General features: G+C 42.6%; 5 protein-coding genes, 1 long non-coding RNA gene and 1 other non-coding gene across 7 annotated transcripts; 2 read left to right on the top strand and 5 right to left on the bottom strand.

The window, feature by feature from the left end:
- Window positions 1-1,555: 1,555 nt before the first annotated feature.
- On the bottom strand, window positions 1,556-2,447 carry LOC135624165 (cysteine-rich repeat secretory protein 55-like). The gene has a single exon (XM_065127572.1). The coding sequence runs from the start codon at window positions 2,419-2,421 to the stop codon at window positions 1,648-1,650; it is 774 nt and encodes a 257-aa protein (XP_064983644.1). The 5' UTR covers window positions 2,422-2,447; the 3' UTR covers window positions 1,556-1,647.
- Window positions 2,448-7,011: 4,564 nt separating this feature from the next.
- Window positions 7,012-7,896, bottom strand: LOC135624163 (cysteine-rich repeat secretory protein 55-like). The gene has a single exon (XM_065127571.1). It carries the CDS (start codon window positions 7,875-7,877, stop codon window positions 7,104-7,106), a length of 774 nt encoding a protein of 257 aa, XP_064983643.1. The 5' UTR covers window positions 7,878-7,896; the 3' UTR covers window positions 7,012-7,103.
- A 740-nt stretch (window positions 7,897-8,636) lies between these two features.
- Window positions 8,637-11,387, top strand: LOC135624794 (ACT domain-containing protein ACR9-like). The gene is made up of 6 exons (XM_065128741.1): window positions 8,637-8,935; window positions 9,216-9,431; window positions 9,510-9,615; window positions 10,150-10,492; window positions 10,694-10,978; window positions 11,060-11,387. Exons 1-6 carry the CDS (start codon window positions 8,782-8,784, stop codon window positions 11,204-11,206), a joined length of 1,251 nt encoding a protein of 416 aa, XP_064984813.1. The 5' UTR covers window positions 8,637-8,781; the 3' UTR covers window positions 11,207-11,387.
- Window positions 11,388-12,913: 1,526 nt separating this feature from the next.
- On the bottom strand, window positions 12,914-13,503 carry LOC135624796 (uncharacterized). The gene is made up of 2 exons (XR_010491794.1): window positions 13,364-13,503; window positions 12,914-13,263 (listed from the first exon to the last, which is right to left on the bottom strand). It is a non-coding gene; the product is annotated as an uncharacterized LOC135624796 (long non-coding RNA).
- A 20-nt stretch (window positions 13,504-13,523) lies between these two features.
- LOC135624795 (THO complex subunit 4A-like) lies at window positions 13,524-16,692 on the bottom strand. The gene is made up of 5 exons (XM_065128742.1): window positions 16,396-16,692; window positions 16,152-16,298; window positions 15,102-15,170; window positions 14,840-15,024; window positions 13,524-13,876 (listed from the first exon to the last, which is right to left on the bottom strand). The coding sequence occupies exons 1-5, from the start codon at window positions 16,552-16,554 to the stop codon at window positions 13,717-13,719; spliced, it is 720 nt and encodes a 239-aa protein (XP_064984814.1). The 5' UTR covers window positions 16,555-16,692; the 3' UTR covers window positions 13,524-13,716.
- A 59-nt stretch (window positions 16,693-16,751) lies between these two features.
- Window positions 16,752-16,825, top strand: TRNAV-AAC (transfer RNA valine (anticodon AAC)). Its single transcript has one exon. It is a non-coding gene; the product is annotated as a tRNA-Val (tRNA).
- A 655-nt stretch (window positions 16,826-17,480) lies between these two features.
- LOC135624793 (actin-depolymerizing factor 7-like) lies at window positions 17,481-19,298 on the bottom strand. The gene is made up of 3 exons (XM_065128740.1): window positions 19,117-19,298; window positions 18,092-18,357; window positions 17,481-17,998 (listed from the first exon to the last, which is right to left on the bottom strand). The coding sequence occupies exons 1-3, from the start codon at window positions 19,117-19,119 to the stop codon at window positions 17,848-17,850; spliced, it is 420 nt and encodes a 139-aa protein (XP_064984812.1). The 5' UTR covers window positions 19,120-19,298; the 3' UTR covers window positions 17,481-17,847.
- Window positions 19,299-21,474: the final 2,176 nt, after the last annotated feature.

Raw genomic sequence — 21,474 nt, 5'->3', positions numbered from 1 at the left:
AGCAAGAGATCGCAGTAACATAAAATGCTTCACAAACAAGAAGGCTCCTCTTCCAAAACCTAATATAAAGTTTAAGCATAGGAAACATAATCTTTATCTATATAAGAGAAGAAAATTATGCTTTCTTTTCTTAAACCTAGTATAATGGATAAATTTATCTAGGATACAAGCAATAGTTACTATATGTAGCTGGATGAACTTGACAAACATCCATGATTATAACAAATTCAAAGCATCTTGATCAATAATCAATGTCTTATTAAAAAGGATAAATAATTATACTTAGTTGGTCGGGCGACGAATCGAGAGAACTAATAATTGTCAACCCAAGAGAGATAGTGACAGGAGGAGATACCAGGTAATTATTCAAACGGTTGAGAAACGAGTGTTGAACTGCTTTTGATTGAGTGCAAAAGTACTAAAATGAAAGAGACAAGGAGGGGGGGTTTATTTCATTTCAATAGCAAATTCTATAGCAAGGACGAGGGCGACGACAAGAATGAGACTTCTTGATTGTACTATCACCGGAGGCGATGGAAAAATAGAAATTTGAGCGTCAATCAACTCGATATGAAGCCTAATCATGTACAAACAAATCCAATGATTTAAATTGACAGTCACACTCACGAGTTTGAACTCAACCTAAGTCGAATGGGCTTGGGCAGCCTTTCGAGCCACCAGATATGGTTTATCATTCAAGCTTAATTCAAAGTTTGAAAGTAGCCCCCGCAACCATACCAACCGCATCATAACGCCACTACTCTTTCTTGCTCTGGCGGGGCCATTATATCTACCCATGAAATGTAAGGTACCGAAGCGGGTATTCGACTTGCAGGTACCAAAGTATTTTCGCCATACTGAGCCAATTACTTAATCAGACTGGATCTAATTTTGATTCCCATTAATTTTCGTCAAACAAGGCGACCTATTTCAATCAGAATAACTATATACTATTGGCTGTCTCTGTTGACTATTCGTTGGTTTTGCCAGCAGGTATGGAAAGATGACCAGCATTCACATTGACTTTAGGCATTAGACACCAACAAATCCACTTCTAGACATCTCTTCAGACGTACACATACTTCATGTCGATGAGTGGCATACATTTTAACAGCCATGAAGGCTGAGAACTCGATAATTGTTCGTTTATTTCATCTTCAAATAGTATTTCAGATTGATAGTGCCATGTTCCATAAGGTGGAACGGTGGACTATATATTCTTGCAGATGCATGTTACTTACTTCAACATTTATTTTTCCTGTATTTATCCCTACATTTTCTTGCGTTACAGACAGTGAACATGTCAAAGAGATTCAGTCCCACATGATGAACAGACTCACGCACAGAGAGATATAACGATTGAGATCCCGAGTGTAATAGTTTAAGCTTTTGCTGACTTTAATCATGATGTGAGAGAGATAATGTTTCCAAGTTTGCAGGTTGCGTTGATATCATATTATATTGTGCACGATCAGTTTATATCGCTTTGTTTTGAGATCCATCAAACGAGAAATAAAATGAAGCTACCGGTGCTTCTCATATGGATCACAACATGTAGGTTCAAGAACTCTTTATTCGCTTCTTCATATGGATTACAGTAGCATCGTCACTTTCTTCACCATTAACAGGAGAAGAAAACAAGATGGCCTATGGATGCAAGGTGGCCTTGTAGTAGGTACCAACTGCGGCAGTAGTTTTGGTGGAGTCGAGAGGGAAATAGAAGGGATAAATCTCGTAGCGCACCATGCAGCTGCTGTAGAGAACCCGGCAACCCTTCCGGTATTGGCAGTAGTCAGGGAACTTCTCGACCGCCGACGACAAGCACTGGGCGCACGTCAGCTGCTGCAGATCGCGCGTGCACTGTGCCAGCGCGTAGATGGTGATGTAGGGGGTGAACTGCAGTTTGGCCCTCCCGAGCGCGTTGTTCCCCGGCGCCACCGCGTCCGCCCTCGCCCGGCCCATCACGACCCCCACCTTCTTGTCGAATTTCTCGGGGTCCGTCGCGTTCTCCACGTTGTAGAGAATGGTGGCCACGCTGGTGTCGGACTGCCCCACGAAGTTCTCGTTGTCGTAGCGCATGAAGCAGTAGTCGTACCAGATCCGCCCGTCGGCTTGGCTCGGGCATGCGGTGGTGGGGAGCTTTTTCGCTGCGTCCGCCAGGCACGTCGAACAATCGTCCGCGCTGACGTCGCCTCTGCATTGCGCGAGGCCGTAGATTCCACTGGCTCCTTTGCCAGAAGAAGCAGTCGCAAAGCCACCAACGGAGGCCCTCGCGACGAGGTCGGCGAGGACGTGATCGATGTTGGCCTGGGTCTGCTTGCTCTTAAAACTCTTGCTGCAATACTGCGAGATGGAGTCTGCAGCAGCAGCCGATAATGGAAGCAAGAGAGAGAGGAGGAGGAGACGCTGAAACAAAGCCATTTGGATAAGGCTAAGATCTGCGAGCTCCATTGGCCGGCCACCCAGCATGTTATATAGAGTGGATGCACCATTTGCAGCATTTGTTGACCATGGATTGATTCAAACATGATTGGTGGAGGCGAAGAAGAAAGATACGAACTCCAAACAGTAGCATTTGTATTGGTCGACTTGGTAATATGATCCAGAAGCATGAAGCACCAGAAGTCCACTTCCAGATGTTGCTGGGTCGAGTTAGGCAATCTCCATGTTGAAATATTTATTCTATGTGCTTCAGTTCCTTGCACAAAGATGTGTTTTCTTCTGTTCTAGATTAGCTTTTATGTCGCTTACTGCGCCTGTTTTGGTCGTCATTTGGTGGGCAAGCAATATCACTGGTTTCTTATTACAATTCTTTGCTACAAGTCTGTCAACTTAACTCTATTCGAAATTATTTTCGATGAACGTCACTCTCCTCAGAAACAAAGAAAGTGTACTGTGCCAGCCAACCCTGCGGCATCCCCCTGTAACTTGCGAGCCATGGAAGTCGACTAAGTCTGAGAACACGTAACCTATCTTCTTCGCGTCACTAAGGAGGAGGACGTCCACGTCATGTGCAGGCTAATTGGGTCGTCATTGGCCCACGTTTCAGATAGCGCCACCTGGTAGACACCACCGACGCTATCCATAGTGACGTGGCCTGAGAATGTAGCGGCGGCCGACACACCATATAACAACGCACCGCGACGACGGGTGGGGGGAAGCGAGAGGAAGAGGGTATGGCGAGTTTGTGGGAGTGAGGGAAATCTGGTCGGGATCGAGCAGCGTTGGAGGAGTGATGGTGGCGATGAGCGAGGACGCAGTGGTCATCTAGTCGGCCAAGCGGGCCGGGGAGCCCACCGTCGTTACCGTCAACTGCCCCGACCAGACCAGCCTCCAGTGCGACCATTGTCGCGCCATTCTGGACTTCGGCCTCTACATCACCGAGTGTTGAATTGATTAATAATAATTATCTAGATAGTTACAGGTAGTTATAAGGTAGTTTCTATATTTAACTCAATCATAACTGACATGATAGAAATGAGGTAGTTACCACTAGGTCTTATAAAGAAGAAAAATGATGTGTGTGCACATAATAATATCTTATAAGTGTCTTGTTTTATCTCTTATTTAAATATTATAATAGTTTTCTTGATCAAAAGGATTCTTTTTAATTACTTCGTAATATTATATTTTTATCTTTTTCTTGCTCTTCATCCTTAACATTTGTAATATCAGAGTTAAGTTTCAATCTAAACTAGGCATTATGAATTTCGATGGTAATTCTATGTCACAACCCCTTATTCTTATCTTCTCGGATAAATGTTATAAATTTTGGAGTACCAAGATGAAGACTCTATTCAAGTCTCAGGACTTATAGATAATGAATATATAGATCCAAATGATGAAATCAAACTGAGGAAGAATATAAAGAAGGAATCAAAGACATTGTTCTTGATTAAACAAGCTGTACATGAGACAAGCTGTACATGAATTGCAGTAGGGACACCTTTAAGAGTAGAAATTATGGAGTTAAGATTCTTTGAACACCGACCATGTTGGTCATCTTATGCTATGATCAATCGATTAAACGAGTATAATGTTTAGTAGTAATTAGATCTAAGACTCCTCATATTTATCATAACTAAGGCATTTGAGAGTGAAAGTTCCCTGTGGCATGGCTATATTCTTCTATGAGTGTGACTTGGCAATGAATTTGTGTTCCATCACAGTGTAGATCTGGTCATGTATTCACTCGAGTCTCCTTTTTTTAGTTATATTCTTGTGATTAGCAAATTAAAAAAAGGAACAATGCAAGTTAATTCACCCCCATAACATGATTATTTTTTTTATAAAAAAAATAATTTTATTACATTAAATGACATATATGACAGTCATATAACTATCATATTTGATAGTCATATAAAAGAAGTAACAATACACAAGCTAACCCAATTACCTCAACAAATTACATATTATTTTCTTTATGATCTTCAGCAAGAGGAAATACTCTGCATGGCTCATAATAATACATGATGAATATATTAGCCAATATATCTCGCGCAGTTTATTTAGAAAAGTCTCAAATAATTAATTTTTACTCATAACATCCCTCTATCTTTGAACCTGTTCAAGTCAACTCTATGTCCGTCTCTATCTCTTCCATCTCGGGATGATGGAATAAGAGGAGAAGAAAGAAAAAGAGAGAAAAAGCAATAGTAATGGAGGTACGATGGAGGAGAGGGATGCTAGATTTAGAGGAAGAGCTAAACATTTGACATGAGGAACATATAATCATTGACCATACGATGACTATATGAAAACAAACCTGAATTGTGCAAAGGTTGTAGCCTATACTGTGGAAAAGAGGTTCTAAGATTGTTCCATGGGTTAAGCAAGACTTAAAAGATAGATCTTTTTGTCGATGATGATACAGACATACTGAATGCATAAGGGAGGAAGAGCTTGAGTGAGACACCTAGTGTCTCTGGCACATCTGTCCATGAAATCTCGGCAAATGATGTTGACCGATAAAACAAGAGGAATCAAACTAACAGAAGTTTGAACAATTAATTGTAAAATGTGTCTTAAAATTTTTTACTTTAAAATTAGAGGATCACAAGAAAAAGACAGATAAGTGCACGATTCATCCAGAAGAAAAAAATATATGATAAATAGTTCACTAGGCTTATCAAAAGTCAGGAAGATAAAATCCTCGATAGCATTCAAATAATTAATTTATATGATGTCTTGTAAAATTTTGACTAGTATTGAATACTTGACAAAGATATAGAGGACATCACTTGAAGACCTAATAACAAGTAGATTTCTTTTATGCGTCTTTGAGCATTTTAAGAAGTTCTACTTGCATAATCTCATGAAGATTGAACCATGTTATGTGACTTTTACCATTTGGACCAACAAATGCTAGTTCACTAGACGGCTTTAGTAGCATTCAGTACAATCATGTCAACAACAACAACCCATAGCAGCATTCCACTGTTGTCTCCCACAAATATCAAATCTAATTCATAAGAAGCAAGTAGTTTCACCTGATGTGTGTCAATTCTTGCAGAATATTTCTAATATGTTATCATCATATTAATATTCTTCTTAAATCTAGTAAAAATGACTAAAACCTCCAAAACTAAGTTTTTTTCCTGTAGATCACAGTAACATAAAATGCTTCACAAACAACAAAACTCGTCTTCCAGAACCTAATATAAAGTTTTAGCTTAGGAGACATAATCTTTATCTACATGAGAGAAGAAAATGATGCTTTCTTATATGAAACCTCCATACTATATCTTAATGAATCATCATAATAACATTGAATTATTATTGTTCTTCTAATCTCTCCTCAGATTATAATGAATAAAGTTATCTAGAATTCAAACAATAGTTTACTATATGTAGCTGAATAAAGTTATCTAGAATTCAAACAATAGTTTACTATATGTAGCTGGATAAACTCGACAAACATCCACACAATAAATATAATTATAACAAATTCAAAACATCCTGATCAATAATCAATATCTTGTTAAAAAGGATAAATAATTTATTGAGTTGATCAGGTAGATAATGAGCGATGAATTGAGAGGACTAATAATTGCCATCCCAAAAGAGACATCGGCGAGAAGAGAAGCCGAGCAATTATTCGAGCGGTTGAGGGGTAAATGTTGAACTACTTCTAATCGAGTGCAGCTCGAGCCTCCAGAATTTAATACAAACAAAAACCCCAAAACGAATCATAACGCTACTCTTGCTCAACGCCACTACACTAGCTCACGTTGAGCCATTATCGCCACCCATGAAAAGTAAGGTACCAACCGGGTATTCAACATGCAGGTACCAAAGTCTTTTCGCCATCCTGAGCCAATTACTTAATCAGACTGGATCTAATTTTGACTCCCATTATTTTTCGTCAAACAAGGCGACCTATTTCAATCAGAATAACTATATACTATTGGCTGTTTCTGTTGACTGTTGGTTGGTTTTGCCAGCAGGTATGGAAAGACGACCAGCATTCGCGTTGACTTTAGGCATTAGACACGAACAATTCCACTACCAGACATCTCTTCAGGCGTATACATACTTCATGTCGATGGGTGGGATACATTTTAACAGCCATGAAGGCTGAGAACTCGATAATTGTTCCTTTATTTCATCTTCAAATAGTATTTCAGATTGATAGTGCCATGTTCCATAAGGTGGAACGGTGTATTATATATTCTTGCAGATGCATGTTAGTTACTTCAACATTTATTTTTCCTGTATTTATCCCTACATTTTCTTGCGTTACAGACAGTGAACATGTCAAAGAGATTCAGTCCCACATGATGAACAGACTCACGCACAGAGATAGATATATCGATTGAGATCCCCATTGTAATAGGTTAAGCTTTTGCTGACTTTAATCATGATGTGAGAGAGATAATGTTTCCAAGTTTGCATGGTTGCGTTGATATCATATTATATTGTGCACGATCAGTTTATATCACTTTGTTTTGAGATCCATCAAAAGAGAAATAAAATGAAGCTACCGGTGCTTCTCATATGGATCACGACATGTAGGTTCAAGAACTCTTTATTCGCTTCTTCATATGGATTACAGTAGCATCATCACTTTCTTCACCATTAACAGGAGAAGAAAACAAGATGGCCTATGGATGCAAGGTGGCCTTGTAGTAGGTACCAACTGCGGCAGTAGTTTTGGTGGAGTCGAGAGGGAAATAGAAGGGATAGATCTCGTAGCGCACCATGCAGCTGCTGTAGAGAACCTGGCAACCCTTCCGGTATTGGCAGTAGTCAGGGAACTTCTCTACCGCCGACGACAAGCACTGGGCGCACGTCAGCCGCTGCAGATCGCGCGTGCACTGTGCCAGCGCGTAGATGGTGATGTAGGGGGTGAACTGCATCTTGGCCCTCCCGAGCGCGTTGTTCCCCGGCGCCACCGCGTCCGCCCTCGCCCGGCCCATCACGACCCCCACCTTCTTGTCGAATTTCTCGGGGTCCGTCGCGTTCTCCACGTTGATGAGAATGGTGGCCACGCTGGTGTCGGACTGCCCCACGAAGTTCTCGTTGTCGTAGCGCATGAAGCAGTAGTCGTACCAGATCCGCCCGTCGGCTTGGCTCGGGCATGCGGTGGTGGGGAGCTTTTTCGCTGCGTCCGCCAGGCACGTCGAACAATCGTCCGCGCTGACGTCGCCTCTGCATTGCGCGAGGCCGTAGATTCCACTGGCTCCTTTGCCAGAAGAAGCAGTCGCAAAGCCACCAACGGAGGCCCTCGCGACGAGGTCGGCGAGGACGTGATCGATGTTGGCCTGGGTCTGCTTGCTCTTAAAGCTCTTGCTGCAATACTGCGAGATGGAGTCTGCAGCAGCAGCCGATAATGGAAGCAAGAGAGAGAGGAGGAGGAGACGCTGAAACAAAGCCATTTGGATAAGGCTAAGATCTGCGAGCTCCATTGGCCGGCCACCCAGCATGTTATATAGAGTGGATGCACCATTTGCAGCATTTGTTGACCATGGATTGATTCAAACATGATTGGTGGAGGGGAAGAAGAAAGATACGAACTCCAAACAGTAGCATTTATGTTGGTTGACTTGTTAATGGATCCAGAAGGATGAAGCACCAAAAGTCCACTTCCAGATGTTGCTGGGTCGAGTTAGGCAATCTCCATGTTGAAGTATTCTGAGTGCTTCAGTTCCATGCACAAATATATATTTTTTCTTCTGTTCTAGATTAGCTATTATGTCGCTTACTGCGCCTGTTGTTAGGTCGTCATTTGATGGGCAAGCAATATCACTGGTTTCTTATTACGATTCTCTGCTACAAGTCTGTCAACTTAACTCTATTCGAAATTATTTTCGATGAACGTCACTCTCCTCAGAAACAAAGAAAGTGAACTGTGCCAGCCATCCCTGCGGCATCCCCCTGTAACTTGCGAGCCATGGAAGTCGACTAAGTCTGAGAACACGTAACCCATCTTCTTCGCGTCACTGAGGAGCAGGAGGAGGAGGTCCACGTCATGTGCAGGCTAATTGGGTCGTCATTGGCCCACGTGTCAGAGAGCGCCACCTGGTAGACAGCGCCGACGCTATCCATAGTGACGTGGCCTGAGAATGTAGCGGCGGCCGACACATCATATAACAACGCACCGCGACGTCGGGTGGGGAGAAGCGAGAGGAAGAGGGTATGGCGAGTTAGTGGGAGAGAGAGAGAGAGAGAGAGAATCTGGAGGGAGTGTACCGCTTGACGCCGGCGAGTGGGACGGCCTTCTATGCGGTCGGGGGGCTGACGACCGCCGTCGGATCGGGATCGAGCAGCGCCGGAGGAGGGATGGTGGCGGCGAGCGAGGACGCGGTGGTCATCCAGCCGGCCAAGCGGGCCGGGGAGCCCACCGTCGTTACCGTCAACTGCCCCGACCAGACCGGCCTCGGGTGCGACCTCTGCCGCGCCATCCTCGACTTCGGCCTCTACATCACTCGAGGAGGTCCGTCTGTGAGCTCTATCTCGACAATAATCTTTTGTTCCCCATCTGCCTTTCAATTGGCTTCTTGTTGAGTTAATTACTTCTGATTCCACCGTACTTCTATCAAAAATAGGATTTTTTTTGCTCATTTCTTTTGTTTGTAATGATTTTACGGTGTGTTTCGTGGATTAGGGTTTAGGGTTTGTTGATTACTCTGTTTTATGGCACTTGCTCGCTTCTTTCTAATTAGGCAGCTCTGCTTGTCTAATTTACGATCTAACTCTGTGGTGTTCTTTGAAAGATGTATCGACGGATGGGAAATGGTGCTACTTGGTGTTCTGGGTCGTTCCACGTTCGACCTCCGGCAACATCCAATGGCCGAGCTTGAAGAACAGGCTATTGTCTCTTTGTCCACCTTGTTCCATCCCGTTCTACTTTGACATGGCGAATAGGCCCATGACATCACAAATGTACCTTTTGAAGCTGTTCTCTGTCGACCGGAAGGGATTGCTGCACGGTAACCAACTGTAACCTATCTGTTTGGTTCTCAGGTTGGGGATTGGATTTTTCTGATACCTGTGAAATCTTAATGTAGATGTCACTAAAGTTCTCTGTGAGCTCGAGCTTACGATTCATCGAGTAAAAGTATCAACAACTCCAGATGGTAGAGTTGTGGACCTTTTCTTTATTACAGATGCCGTGTAAGTTGGATCTATCAGATATAGCTTATTGATTGTGTTGACTGCAATTGTGTAGCTGCTCTGATCTCCTAATTTCCATAGCACATAAGAAGCTAAGAACTGCTTCTACAACAATAAAACTTCATTTTCCGAGACTGATTGTGTTGGCTTTACTTTTGTAATCGTCCATTAAACTTCTGTCTGACTAGTTTTACTGTATATTTGCTGCTTCTGAACAGATAATATCGTGTCTACCAAACCAGTAATTCGACCGTATCTGTATCTCTGTCCCTTGTATAATCTCATTTGCCATATACTGCATTCTACTTACTGATTTGCTGCAATAAATACTAATCTTCTGGCTTACAGATGATGATGTACTAATAAGAAGAGCATGTGTTGAATATCTTGTTTTAATTCTTTTAGTTCATAGATTGTAACCTTACTCAATCTTCTTTGTTATGAGGAAATAGGTTGTAAAAATCCCCTGGCATATGAATAATTAAGATAATGTTTTCTTCATAATTTTCTAAAGACTTCTTTACATGTAATTAGGGAGTTGTTGCACACAAAAGCAAGACAGGATGATACATGTGGGAGGTTAAGTGCAGTTTTAGGAGAGTCTGTGAATAGCTGCGAGATTGAGCTTGCTGAAAGCTTTCAACAGGGATTTTCTTCTCTTCCGCCAGCTGCATTGGAAGAATTATTTAGGCTGGAGATGTCAGGTGGTGAAGTATGTTCGCAGACACTAAGCCCGGAGATGAAAAGGCTGAAGAAGGCTGATGTAAACATCGACAATTCTTTGAGCCATTCCCACACATTAATTCAAATCCACTGTGTTGATCAGAAGGGCCTCCTCTACGACATTCTTAGGACCTTAAAGGACTGCAGCATTCAGGTATTTTATGTTTCATCTTCAACTCGATCACTTGTCTACTCGTCTTTCATGATACTAGATAAGACCAGTTGACAAATAATTGCGGACTTGCTCTGATACTTGTTAAATGATCCCAAATGGTGCCACTATCATCAATGTCTTCAATCCATCTTATTAGACAGCAGTGTCATTCACCAATGTCTTCTATTGCTTGTTCTGCAGGTAGCTTATGGGCGATTTTTGTCAGACAAGAGAGGCTCACGAGAGGTGGACCTTTTCGTCCAGCAAAGTGATGGAAAGAAGGTAATTGATCCTGACAAGCAGGATATCCTCTCTTCCCGATTGAAGCTAGAAATGCTTCATCCTTTGAGAGTTGTAATCGCCAATCGTGGACCCGATGCTGAACTCCTCATAGCTAATCCTGTCGAATTGTGCGGAAAGGGGAGGCCCCGTGTCTTTCATGATGTCACGCTTGCACTGAAACTGCTCGGAATCTGCATTTTCTCAGTAAGCAAAATGCAGCTTCCTCTCCTGCATTACCTGACTTGTTCAAAGACTAGTCCAAACACCATTCCATGTTATGCGCAGGCTGAGATTGGCAGGCACACAGCTTTTGGGAGGCAATGGGAGGTTTACAGGTTTCTCTTGGATGACAGTGGGGAGCTGCCACCGGCAAATAGCCAGGCCAGAAGTCAGATTGTGGATAGAGTGAGGCGAACAATGATGGGTTGGTGACCAATTATTATATGCCTGAGGGTGAAACTATAAGCAGCCCAATTTGGTGTTGTACAGTGCATTTGTTGGTGTTCTTCTATACGAAGAAGACTTCTTTTCTACACCAAAGGTATTTGTTTGAATTAGTAGGCATGTTCACCGTTGTTCTCATCGTTGCAATGATAGCTCTCTCAATTATTTATTTGTCGGCCAATGCCACGGATATCAGTGTCGTCCATTGAATGAAAGCACCATGAGAACCGCATGATCTGGTGCTGATTTGCCTTTTCTCTTGGCCTGTGGGGGGCAGTCTGTGTGTGTCGTTAAGCAGACAATAAAAATGGCATGATTGATCGCTTGGGTCCCTCCAGGGAGGCATGGACGGTCAAGGAATCAAGTTGGCATTTCGAACCTGATGACATGGACATAATCTTCATCAATGTGTGCATATGAATCCAAAACATAATATTTTAGTTTAGGCCTTCCACTCTGTTGAACTAACGGCAAATCGGACGGCTCAGGTTTGCCACACCCATCCTGAAGCCCTCCGGATGATGCACACGCGTCATTCACGGGCAGTCGTTCTAACCACACACAGGCTTCTCGGATTCCGTCCTGGCCAAAAGCATCAGCATCCACAAGAATGCCATAGTTTCATCAATCAAGCAAACCCGTCACTATCAACTCGGGTTTCATCAATTCTTGATGAGGTTTGAAGGGTCACAAGACCTTCCATGTGTGCAACAGTCACCTTCTATAATCTTGAATGTGACATGCAATTGAAAACAGTCACCTTCTATAATCTTGAATGTGACATGCAATTGAAATGAACGGGCCTGCAGAGACCACTCCAAGCCACCACCGTCATCATGCATGCATTTAGAAACCATCCCAAAAACCCAAGCCCATAATGCTGACGCTCAGGCAAAAATAAAGTGAACATGAGAACATGAGAACGACAGAACACCATAAGATCATCAAGCATTTCCACCAAGCATTTCCACAGCAAAGGCAAAGCACATTAACCACCAAGCATGTTACACCTACAGGAGCAATTAACCACCAAGCATTTTCACAGCAAAGGCAAAGCGAAGCCCTTGGTGATGAAGATTTGTGACGAAGCATAATAAATGCGTGAACCGGCACTTGTCACATTTTCCCTCAACAAAACCACAGACTAACCATATAACACAAATGCCAGCAGACACCACGGTATGGCAGCACATTTGACTGTAAAAAGAACAATCCTTAAATCTACAGCTTTTAACTAACTCAAACAGCCATGTTGTACTGTCTGCTGCTATTGCTTGCATGCAATGGTTTTGGCTTTTCAACCGAACAAGTCTTTTTTGCTAAATTCTCCACACTTAATTTCTTGCTACCAAACTGCACATAAGATATTCCTTTTGGATTGCCGTACAATACAAACAAGATTAAATCTACAGCTTTTAACTAACTCAAACAGCCATGTTGTACTGTCTGCTGCTATTGCTTGCATGCAATGGTTTCCGCTTTTCAACCGAACAAGTATTTTTTGCTAAATTCTCCACACTTAATTTCTTGCTACCAAACTGCACATAAGATATTCCTTTTGGATTGCCGTACAATACAAACAAGATTAAGACTTCTCACAGCAATAATTCAGCCAAAAGAAAAATTACCAAATTGAAAATGGCAGGGTGGATCTATCCTGAGTAGGGAGAATCTCAGTTGTGAACAATCCAAAAATGGGCTAAACTTTAAGCAGCAGCTATCTTTTAATAAAATGGTATTCGATGCAAAATTAGATCAACATTGGACACCTACAAGAAAGAATAATTGGTCATTCATCCCCAAAAAAAGGTCTCCTGGGCACCACAAAGTGAGTACTTCCGCAAGCAGCAAGCTTCTCCTAACTGATGTTTCACAGAGAGCCCAGTGCAGCACCATGTATGGTAACAGCATTATAACAACCGGCGGAACAACAAATCAAACAAACTGTCGTGTTGAACAAAGGAACCTCACATACCACAAAATTTCCAGAATAAGTTGCAGGCATATAAGTCTATCTCACCAATGAAAGGATCCATGAGATCAGCCTGCCCAAAAAGCAAAAGAGAGCATTATTGAACAAGAAAGCACAATATGAAAAAGGAAGCTTGTTCAGCAACTAATATGCATATGCAAACAAGAAGATACCTTCATGTTGTGCAGGCTACATAACTCATGACCGCCCGAGCGTCTGTGATGCGGGTTCCTCTTGGAAAGTCCAACTCCAGTAGCTCGTATCACAATGAGATTGAAGAGAAAGAAGTTTGACTGACCAAATAAAAATAATCACCAAGCCAGACACCAGATGTTCACTTTAATCCAGTAGCACGTTGAAATCAAGTGCGATAATAGTAAGAAAATGAAAGCCCTCAAACCCAGTCGGTACTTTAACAGTATCATCTTCCCTTCCTACATTATGCGTGTTTACGGAACAATAAACTAGCAAGCCCTATCACGCAAGCAAGCAACAATTATAAACTAAAGAAGCCTATTAGGACCACTCAGTTGGTTTGCATTGCTTCTGCATGGTATTTGTCCAACTCAGCATCAAGTGCTGCAGCAGATACTGGTTCACCACGACCTCTACCTCGTCCACGGTCCCTCCCCCTTCCACGGCCACCACTTCGTGGCCATCCTGCAGAACCCCTTCCTGGCCCAGTGCTGCAATGCCAAAGCAAGTTAAGAAAAGTCATGCTAACTAAAATAGAAACCCAGATATACGATGATAAATAAAGCATTTAGCTTGAGTTACTTTAAATAAAAAAATCACTAGATAGGTGTGGCATTCATACAGGAACCACTAACATTAGGAAATATCAGCTCAAATTAGAATTTGTATAAGGGAACAAACCAAGATACTCGAGTAAATACACTATATCTGATATTTATGTGGAGTTTGGTGAACAATCCTAAGTTATAATTTCTTTGAAAAATAGCTCCTCTGGCACTGCAAAATAGCTGCAAATTTCAAGATGATCACACATTTTCTGAATTTTAAAGTTTAGAAAGATGACTTGGTTGATATCTGTCAAAAAGCACATGCCCTATACAACGGCAATTTGGATTCATGAGATTTCATGTATGATGATTAAACAATAAAGTTCACCATTCACAGTTTTATCTAAATCATGCATTAAAATTACTCATTAATATACACCTTCCTCATTACATACTAGAAAAAGAAAGGGATAGGATGGGATGGCATAGAGTTTCACTGGAGCAAGAATCCTACAGAGTAGTCCACATGTGATGACGACAAAACAACAATGGTTGTATTGAAGTATATAAAACTCATTAAGCTAAAAAAAATAAAACAGTAATGGTGGCATATGCAATCTTGTGTATTGTGATCATATATTGGTGATTGTGCTAACATGATCAGCTCGGAACTTGTCTATAAAATCCACAACTTTTTAGGAAAGAAATGCACAAGATAAAATAAATTGATTAAACATATTTCATATATATATATATATATATATATATATATATATATATATATATACACATATATACATATACATATACATATACATATATATATATATATAATATTTGCAAATAACAAGGCTTGATCAAATAAGAGATCAAATTAAATCTGAGACGCTGAAGAGTATAGCAAACCTTTTGGAAGCACCATTAGAATTCCCAAAAGTGCCATTAGATAACTGAGGCACAGCAGCTGGTGTTGAGATATTCATTCCAATAATTTCTATTTTCATTGGCTTTCCATCAAGCAGCACATTGTTGTATCTCTTTACAGCAGCTAAAGCATCGGCCCGCCTTGCAAATACCACTTCAGCCGTTCCCTTGAATTGTTTATTCCAAACATGAGAAGAGACTACCACGTTGAAACTAAAGAACTACTGTCAAGCTGAAGGACTACCTTAGATCTTCCGCTTCTATCATAATTTATTGAATAGCGCTTCAGATCACCCACCTCTGAAAAAAGCTCCTGGAACAAATAAAACATAACATCATAAAGAAAGGCCCATAACCAATTAACCACGACAGTAAAACTAGGAAAAAAGAGCAAGTGAACTTAATAAGCAAAATTAAAGATATGGAGCATTCTTACAACCGAACATCGGACATTTACTCTGCTGTCACGCACACAGTAGTTTATTTTCCACAAAGCAAGCTCTTAGATTAAACAGGATATCCTAATAAACATGTCCAAAGTATGTGGTCACTAATAAACAGAATTGCAGATGAAGTACACATAGAACTCTTCTTAGACAAATCAAATTATCAAATTTCCTTTTTTTTTTCTTGCTTACCATTATAGATCCTCATCCTAACTATGAAGTAAATGGGACCAAAAAAATTATGAAGAGAATTTGCATCTGAAAACCAAGATATCACATCAAACATGATCATGCACACGAAAAGATGTGAATATTTTGTTGGAAGAAAGACTGCAATTTTGGTTGGAGAAACACGGTGTCTAGGTAGACTATGGTTAAAACAAATAGAAAAATAGGGTCTGAGCCTCAGTGATTCAACAAATCATGTATATGCAATAATCTAGTTTTCTAATCATCATGTTCTGTCTACCTCTATCTGAACTTTTTCCTTCAACATGATGCTATCTATTCCAACCTTTGGGTTCTAAGATGTTATCCCTTCATCGAATACAAATTAAGTAGTTAAATTGGTCTAAAAGAGGGCCTATATTGTAACACACCAACACGAGGTCAATCAAACCACGATATAACTTCTGTTGTAGAATCAACGGATTCATACACCTTGCTAGAAAATAATGAAATCTATTACACGACAAATACAGAAATCTTTCTGGGTGACAAACAAAAAGAAAAAAAAAAAGACAACATCTATGGATCCCATGTTGCTAAAGACAATACATCAAAATTCTGATCAAACAACCAAAACCCAGATGTCCGCAAAACGATAAAAGGGAGGAAAGGGTCCTCACCTTGATGTCCTCGTTCGAAACCCCATATTCCAAGTTCGAAATATACAGCTTGGTGCCGGTCTCTATGGAAGACGCCCTAGCCGCTGGAGCAGGAACACCGCCCATCTGAGCCGCGAACATGTCATGCTGCCACGCCGAGTCCGGAGCCTGGGATCGGAGATCAAGTGAGAAAACCGGAGGAGGCGATTCGATCGGATCGGCCGGGATCAAGTTCGGAGCGCCGGAGGAAACCCTAATCGCATACCTTCCCGACAGAGTAAGGGGCGGATCGGTTCGCCGATCTGTTAGGGACGCGGCGGGCGGGGCCGGCACCGGAGCCACGGCCCCGTCCACGCCCCCCGGGCGCCGATTGTTTGTTGTTCTTAATGATGTCGTCGAGGGACATATCCAGTGCGCTCGACATCACCGAACGATCGTGAGGCGAACACCTCGGAGAAGGGCGGGAGAATTTTGGAGTCGATAGGCGAAAGGGTTTGGGGGTGAAGAGATGGTTGTAATCAATTAGAGGCGGCGGCGACGATGAGGAATAGGGTTTCGAGGGGAGGAGACATAGAATAGTTTAAACTTACTAATATAGGAATGACAAAACCAAAACAAACTGGTGTCGTGGTGTAGTTGGTTATCACGTCAGTCTAACACACTGAAGGTCTCCGGTTCGAGTCCGGGCGACGCCATTCTCTTCTTTAATTTAATATTTATATTTTTTTTAAAAGACGATTTTTCGGTCAACTACAAAAGCTAAAATATATACATTTCGTGCACCACTTCAAGAAATATCGCCCACAAAATCATCGAGTGCCTAAAATGCCAGTGAGTTCTCGGAGGGTTAACAAAACACGCCGAGCAAAATCCTAGTTGTCATATTCGTGTGGAAGTACAGCCCTTAAGAGGTAAATTGCTTCACGTACATGGTGACGACCAATGCTTGTGCACTTCAAGAAGCCATTGCTTATGGAATTAACTCAAAGGGCTTCCTTCAAATGGCACACAAAACACACACACAGAAGCTCGAAACGTATACTACCAATGAAGAAGCTGAATCCTAAGATGCCAAAATATACCAGTAAGAGATACTAAATACAACAACGTAGATATATCACTTGATGAGCCACGAAGAAGATTTGCACATTGCTTTGATCAGCTTGAAACAATTCTTCAGCTAAAGTTCCCCAAGAAATTAATCCACAGAATTGTGGATATAAACAGAGGAAAGATGACCCAAAATACTTAATAGTTGTCTCCTTGGTAACAAGTTTGCCAGCAAATTTGCTACAAGAACTGATGACCCACAAGTAAAATAAACAGAAACAAAGATTAGTGATGCAGATATAAAAACAGTAAGACTGGAAACTTCAACATAATTAATCTGCAATCAGCGCGACAGAGAACATCAATTGGGGTCAAGCATCCATGGGAAGATAATTGAAATAGCTACAATTATCGCCTACTACCCCACAAATTGTTGCTTGCCATTAGCTTGTAGACATCAGTGAAGAGAAACCAATCCCATCAATGAAATCACAAGAGATACTGAAGAAGGAAGATGCCTCATATAGGTTCTATTTGGTAACTTGAACCATAAGCCCACACAATATCTAGGGAACTGACTGTTCCACGAAACTATGAACATTCCAGTGAAAGCGAACAACCACAGAAGAACAACTCGACCACACAAGCGAGAGGTGCATAGGCACACTCAATTGGCACGGCCTCTTATAACATCAAGGCCCATCTCAGTAGGATCAGTTGCTTGCAATTCAACCTGAATGCCATCCAGCTCTCTCTTGAACCTGTCCTTGGAGCTCGCATAGAGCATCTTGCTTCTCACTCTTGATGTGTCAGGGGACCTTCATACCAAACAAGGGAAAATAATTGGAAGTCATTATCTATGAATTAGATGGATCTTAAACAATGTAGAGTAGAGACAAAGGTAACTTTACCACGCAATAAAAAAGATCTTGCTTTTCTGGCAATTCTCCTCGGTCACAAAGTCGAAATCATAAATTGCATATCTGCATTCATTTGCAGGAAGACTGGCGGTAAAATCATCGTATGTCAAATTGGGTTCGCCAAGCGTCTCCACGATGACCTGCTTCAGCTTCTCATCGATCTTAAAGACTATGAAACGGTAAGTTCGCTTTGCCTTCAACTCCAAGAACTTCAACTTGCAGTCATCGTTCACTGCCATTCCTGATGCAGCATTAGCCTGCCATTTCACAACATAACAAGTTACACCCACAAATGCAGATACCATGATCAACAAGCAAATCTTGATCTGGTTGAGACAATACATTGAAACTAGATTTACTAGGAAACATGCCACAAGCAATATATTAGCAGCATAAGCATTATAAATTCATGACACCGAGTCAGATCAATAAAACATGCCATAAATCGATCTATATTATGATGACAAAAGTAAGAGCTAAAAAAGGATGGAAAAGACAGTCCCAATCCCCACCAGTTCAGAATTATACGTGTGTATATAAATAGAGAGATCAAGTAAACAAAATCAAGCCTTGCATCACTGCAATCAAATCCTACCATAAAACAGAATCCACTCCATCCATCACCGATCGTCACGAAGACCAAAGCACAATTGGCCCAACCTTTCCATCGGCATAAGCAGAACCAACGAAGAACAGCGCGAGATGGGACGATAAGTGAAACAGAACAACGATCCACGCATCACCAAGATCGGACACAACGATCGGACTTCCAACAATCAAATCGACACAAATCAGACATGCATCACATCAGACGCACGCACAAACCCTAGCCTCACGGAATCAAACACACAACTGACCATCAAACAGAATTCCACAAAACCATACACAGATTTCGCGAAACACAGAACTATTATACAATCAACCACTGGTCGATTCATTAAGACCGGAATTTTCTTGATCGGTAAACAAGAAGGGACGGGAAAAAACTGGCATCGAGGAGAGCGGTAAGAACGTACCATTTTGTGGGCGACGGCGGTCCGAGCAAAGAGATCGGTGGGGAAAATTTAAGGCTCAAGAAATGGGGATTGAAGATCGGAGGTGGCGAAGAGGCAGAGAGAGGAGGGGAGGAAAGGAAAGGAGAGTGGTGGTGGGGTGATAGTATTCCTTCCTTTTTCGTCTGGGGGAATGATGGATCATTGACGACCGTCACAAGAGGCGCCCACGCAAAGCAAGGTCTGGCCAATTACATTATGCCACGTTTCTACCTAACCCACGCCGTCAGGCAACGACGTCGCGCGCGGTAAATACCTGCTTATTTTTTAACGGAGTGTATCGTTTCGTATTCCTCTGAAGCGACGCCAGTGACCAAAAAAGATATATATATATATATATATATATATATATATATATATATATATAACACCCCTATAAATATATATATATATATGCATACGTATACTTCTTAAATCTACACTGCATATTTGTCGATAAACCTAATTTATATGTGCAACATTTTTCAAACTCTTAAAGTTTTCATTTTTGTACGGTTAATGAACAAAAGTACAGTGGCTGATGAGTCAGCATGGTTAGGCCCACTTGCCGACATCGAGAACTTTTGACGGGATAAGTAGGTTGATGAGGTGGCTGCGCCCCTGGAGCATCTCGGGCGAGGGTTGAGGTGGTAAGATTAGTCGGGTCCTCGTTGGAGGTCAGCACTCCAAAGCCAATCAACCCGAGCATTGTTTATGGCGAGATGCGTCCTCTCGTCCCCGGGATAGTTGGCGATCTTCCTCGTGACGTGGGCGTCTCCTTAAGATGGGAGGTGCGGGTTGGCGCTAGTCGGGTCCCGAACCGCTGGGCCACCCTTCTCTACGTATTGGGTGACGACTTTGGGATGAAGACACTCGCAGCTTGATGGCGATCGCCTCCCTGCAAAACGACATTCGTTAGATGACTCCCGACTTTGGCCCCTCCGACGAGCAAGTTAGATTGGTTCTGATTCCCTTCCCTCCCCCCCCCCCCCTCTTGGGATCGGGCCGAGGGTATTTATACCTGCATGCGGGAGTTGGTTGGGCCCTGGTTTGACATGGCCATTGACTTTCGTGGGGGCGGGACAACCCCTTTGATGAGATAGTGTCTTCGGAGGTGCTTGAGCAGCGTCAGACGGCACTGCCCTAATAATAGACGACACCACCCCAAGCTCTTGGGGTGGTCAGGTTGCACAGTTGAAGCTTGACGTAGCATGCACTCCACAGTTCTGGTGACGTACTGTCACGGACAAACTTCTAAACAAGGTGTTTGATGTAATGCTTATGTATGTCCGTGTCGTTTGGCATGTTCATGCCTTGTACAGAATGTAAAGGGGCAGCCGAAGGCTTATAAGTCCCATTTTAGTTGGGTTGGTGGCCTCTTTAGGCTTGTAAATAAAGGTTGTGTCATGTAGACACGTGCGAGAGCTTTTCGGTCTGTAATGGACCATTTTACCCTTTGTTGTGCCACTGTTCAGAGCTTGTAAAGTCTGTTTGTAATTTGCTTTGTCTATGAAGTGTTTTTCGGACATGTTTGCTTGTGGATCCCGTTTGAGGCGTTCTCTTTAACCCGTTCTCTCTTTTGTTGGTCCTAAGGGACAATGGGAGGCTTCGGGGAGGCTGACCTTTGCGGACGGACGCGCAAGGGTGCCGCACGACTTAGGCAAAACCAGCTAAGTCCGTGTCATATGGTATCAGAGCGGGACAAGCACTCATAGAAACACTTGACATGCAAACGTGGGGGACCTAGCGGGGCTGCGTTGAGGGCAGTCAGCACATGCGCGACCGTTTGAGGGAAAATGGGCATGGAGATGTAGGGAAAAGAGTCGCTCAGAGGAGCGGGCATCTGAGATTGGCATTCAGAGGAATGGCCAACCCTTCGCGCAAGAGGCACCACGAGAACAGGCAAGCTTGGAAGAATCTGGAGCGCACAAAGGTTGGGATGGCTGAGTTTGAGCTACGGCTCAACGTTGACAACTTTACTTGATGGTGCTCAAGGCAAGCGAGGCGCTTGGCAAAAGGACGAGACCATGCAAAGTGGAATGAGTTGCTCAGCGACCGAAAGAGTTGTGCAAAGCTCACAGAGGTGAGGGGAATTGCTAACTCGAAGAATTCGGTACTCATGCATGGGCTTGTATGCGGACGATGGATTGTTCGTGGCCATCCCAAGGCGACCGAGACTCGGCGCCATGGAGCATTGAAACTTTCTCTTCGGCATGCGAAGGATACGTCCGGAGGAGGCTGAAGTGTGCAACGAGTTCAGCATGTTGCTAGGCCTGGAGGGGTGCAGCGGTGGCTGTATTGACGTGGAGGCGCAATCTAGCAAGTGCGTTTGCAAGAGGCAGA

This window comes from Musa acuminata, chromosome BXJ2-10, assembly GCF_036884655.1.
Source record: "Musa acuminata AAA Group cultivar baxijiao chromosome BXJ2-10, Cavendish_Baxijiao_AAA, whole genome shotgun sequence".
NCBI classification, from domain to species: Eukaryota; Viridiplantae; Streptophyta; class Magnoliopsida; order Zingiberales; family Musaceae; genus Musa; species Musa acuminata.
This window is presented reverse-complemented; position numbering and strand designations above follow the sequence as displayed.

Coding starts and splice junctions, on each gene's coding strand:
- LOC135624794 (XM_065128741.1), top strand. CDS start 8,782: ATGGTGGCGGCGAGCGAGGACGCGGTGGTCATCCAGCCGGCCAAGCGG. Junction 8,936..9,215: donor CCTCTACATCACTCGAGGAG/GTCCGTCTGTGA, acceptor GTTCTTTGAAAG/ATGTATCGACGGATGGGAAA. Junction 10,979..11,059: donor TCGGAATCTGCATTTTCTCA/GTAAGCAAAATG, acceptor TGTTATGCGCAG/GCTGAGATTGGCAGGCACAC.
- LOC135624163 (XM_065127571.1), bottom strand. CDS start 7,877: ATGGCTTTGTTTCAGCGTCTCCTCCTCCTCTCTCTCTTGCTTCCATTA.
- LOC135624793 (XM_065128740.1), bottom strand. Junction 17,999..18,091: donor AAGATCTTTTTTATTGCGTG/GTAAAGTTACCT, acceptor TTTGGTATGAAG/GTCCCCTGACACATCAAGAG.
- LOC135624795 (XM_065128742.1), bottom strand. CDS start 16,554: ATGTCGAGCGCACTGGATATGTCCCTCGACGACATCATTAAGAACAAC. Junction 16,299..16,395: donor CCCCTTACTCTGTCGGGAAG/GTATGCGATTAG, acceptor CTCCGATCCCAG/GCTCCGGACTCGGCGTGGCA. Junction 15,171..16,151: donor TTTCGAACGAGGACATCAAG/GTGAGGACCCTT, acceptor TATTTGTTCCAG/GAGCTTTTTTCAGAGGTGGG.
- LOC135624165 (XM_065127572.1), bottom strand. CDS start 2,421: ATGGCTTTGTTTCAGCGTCTCCTCCTCCTCTCTCTCTTGCTTCCATTA.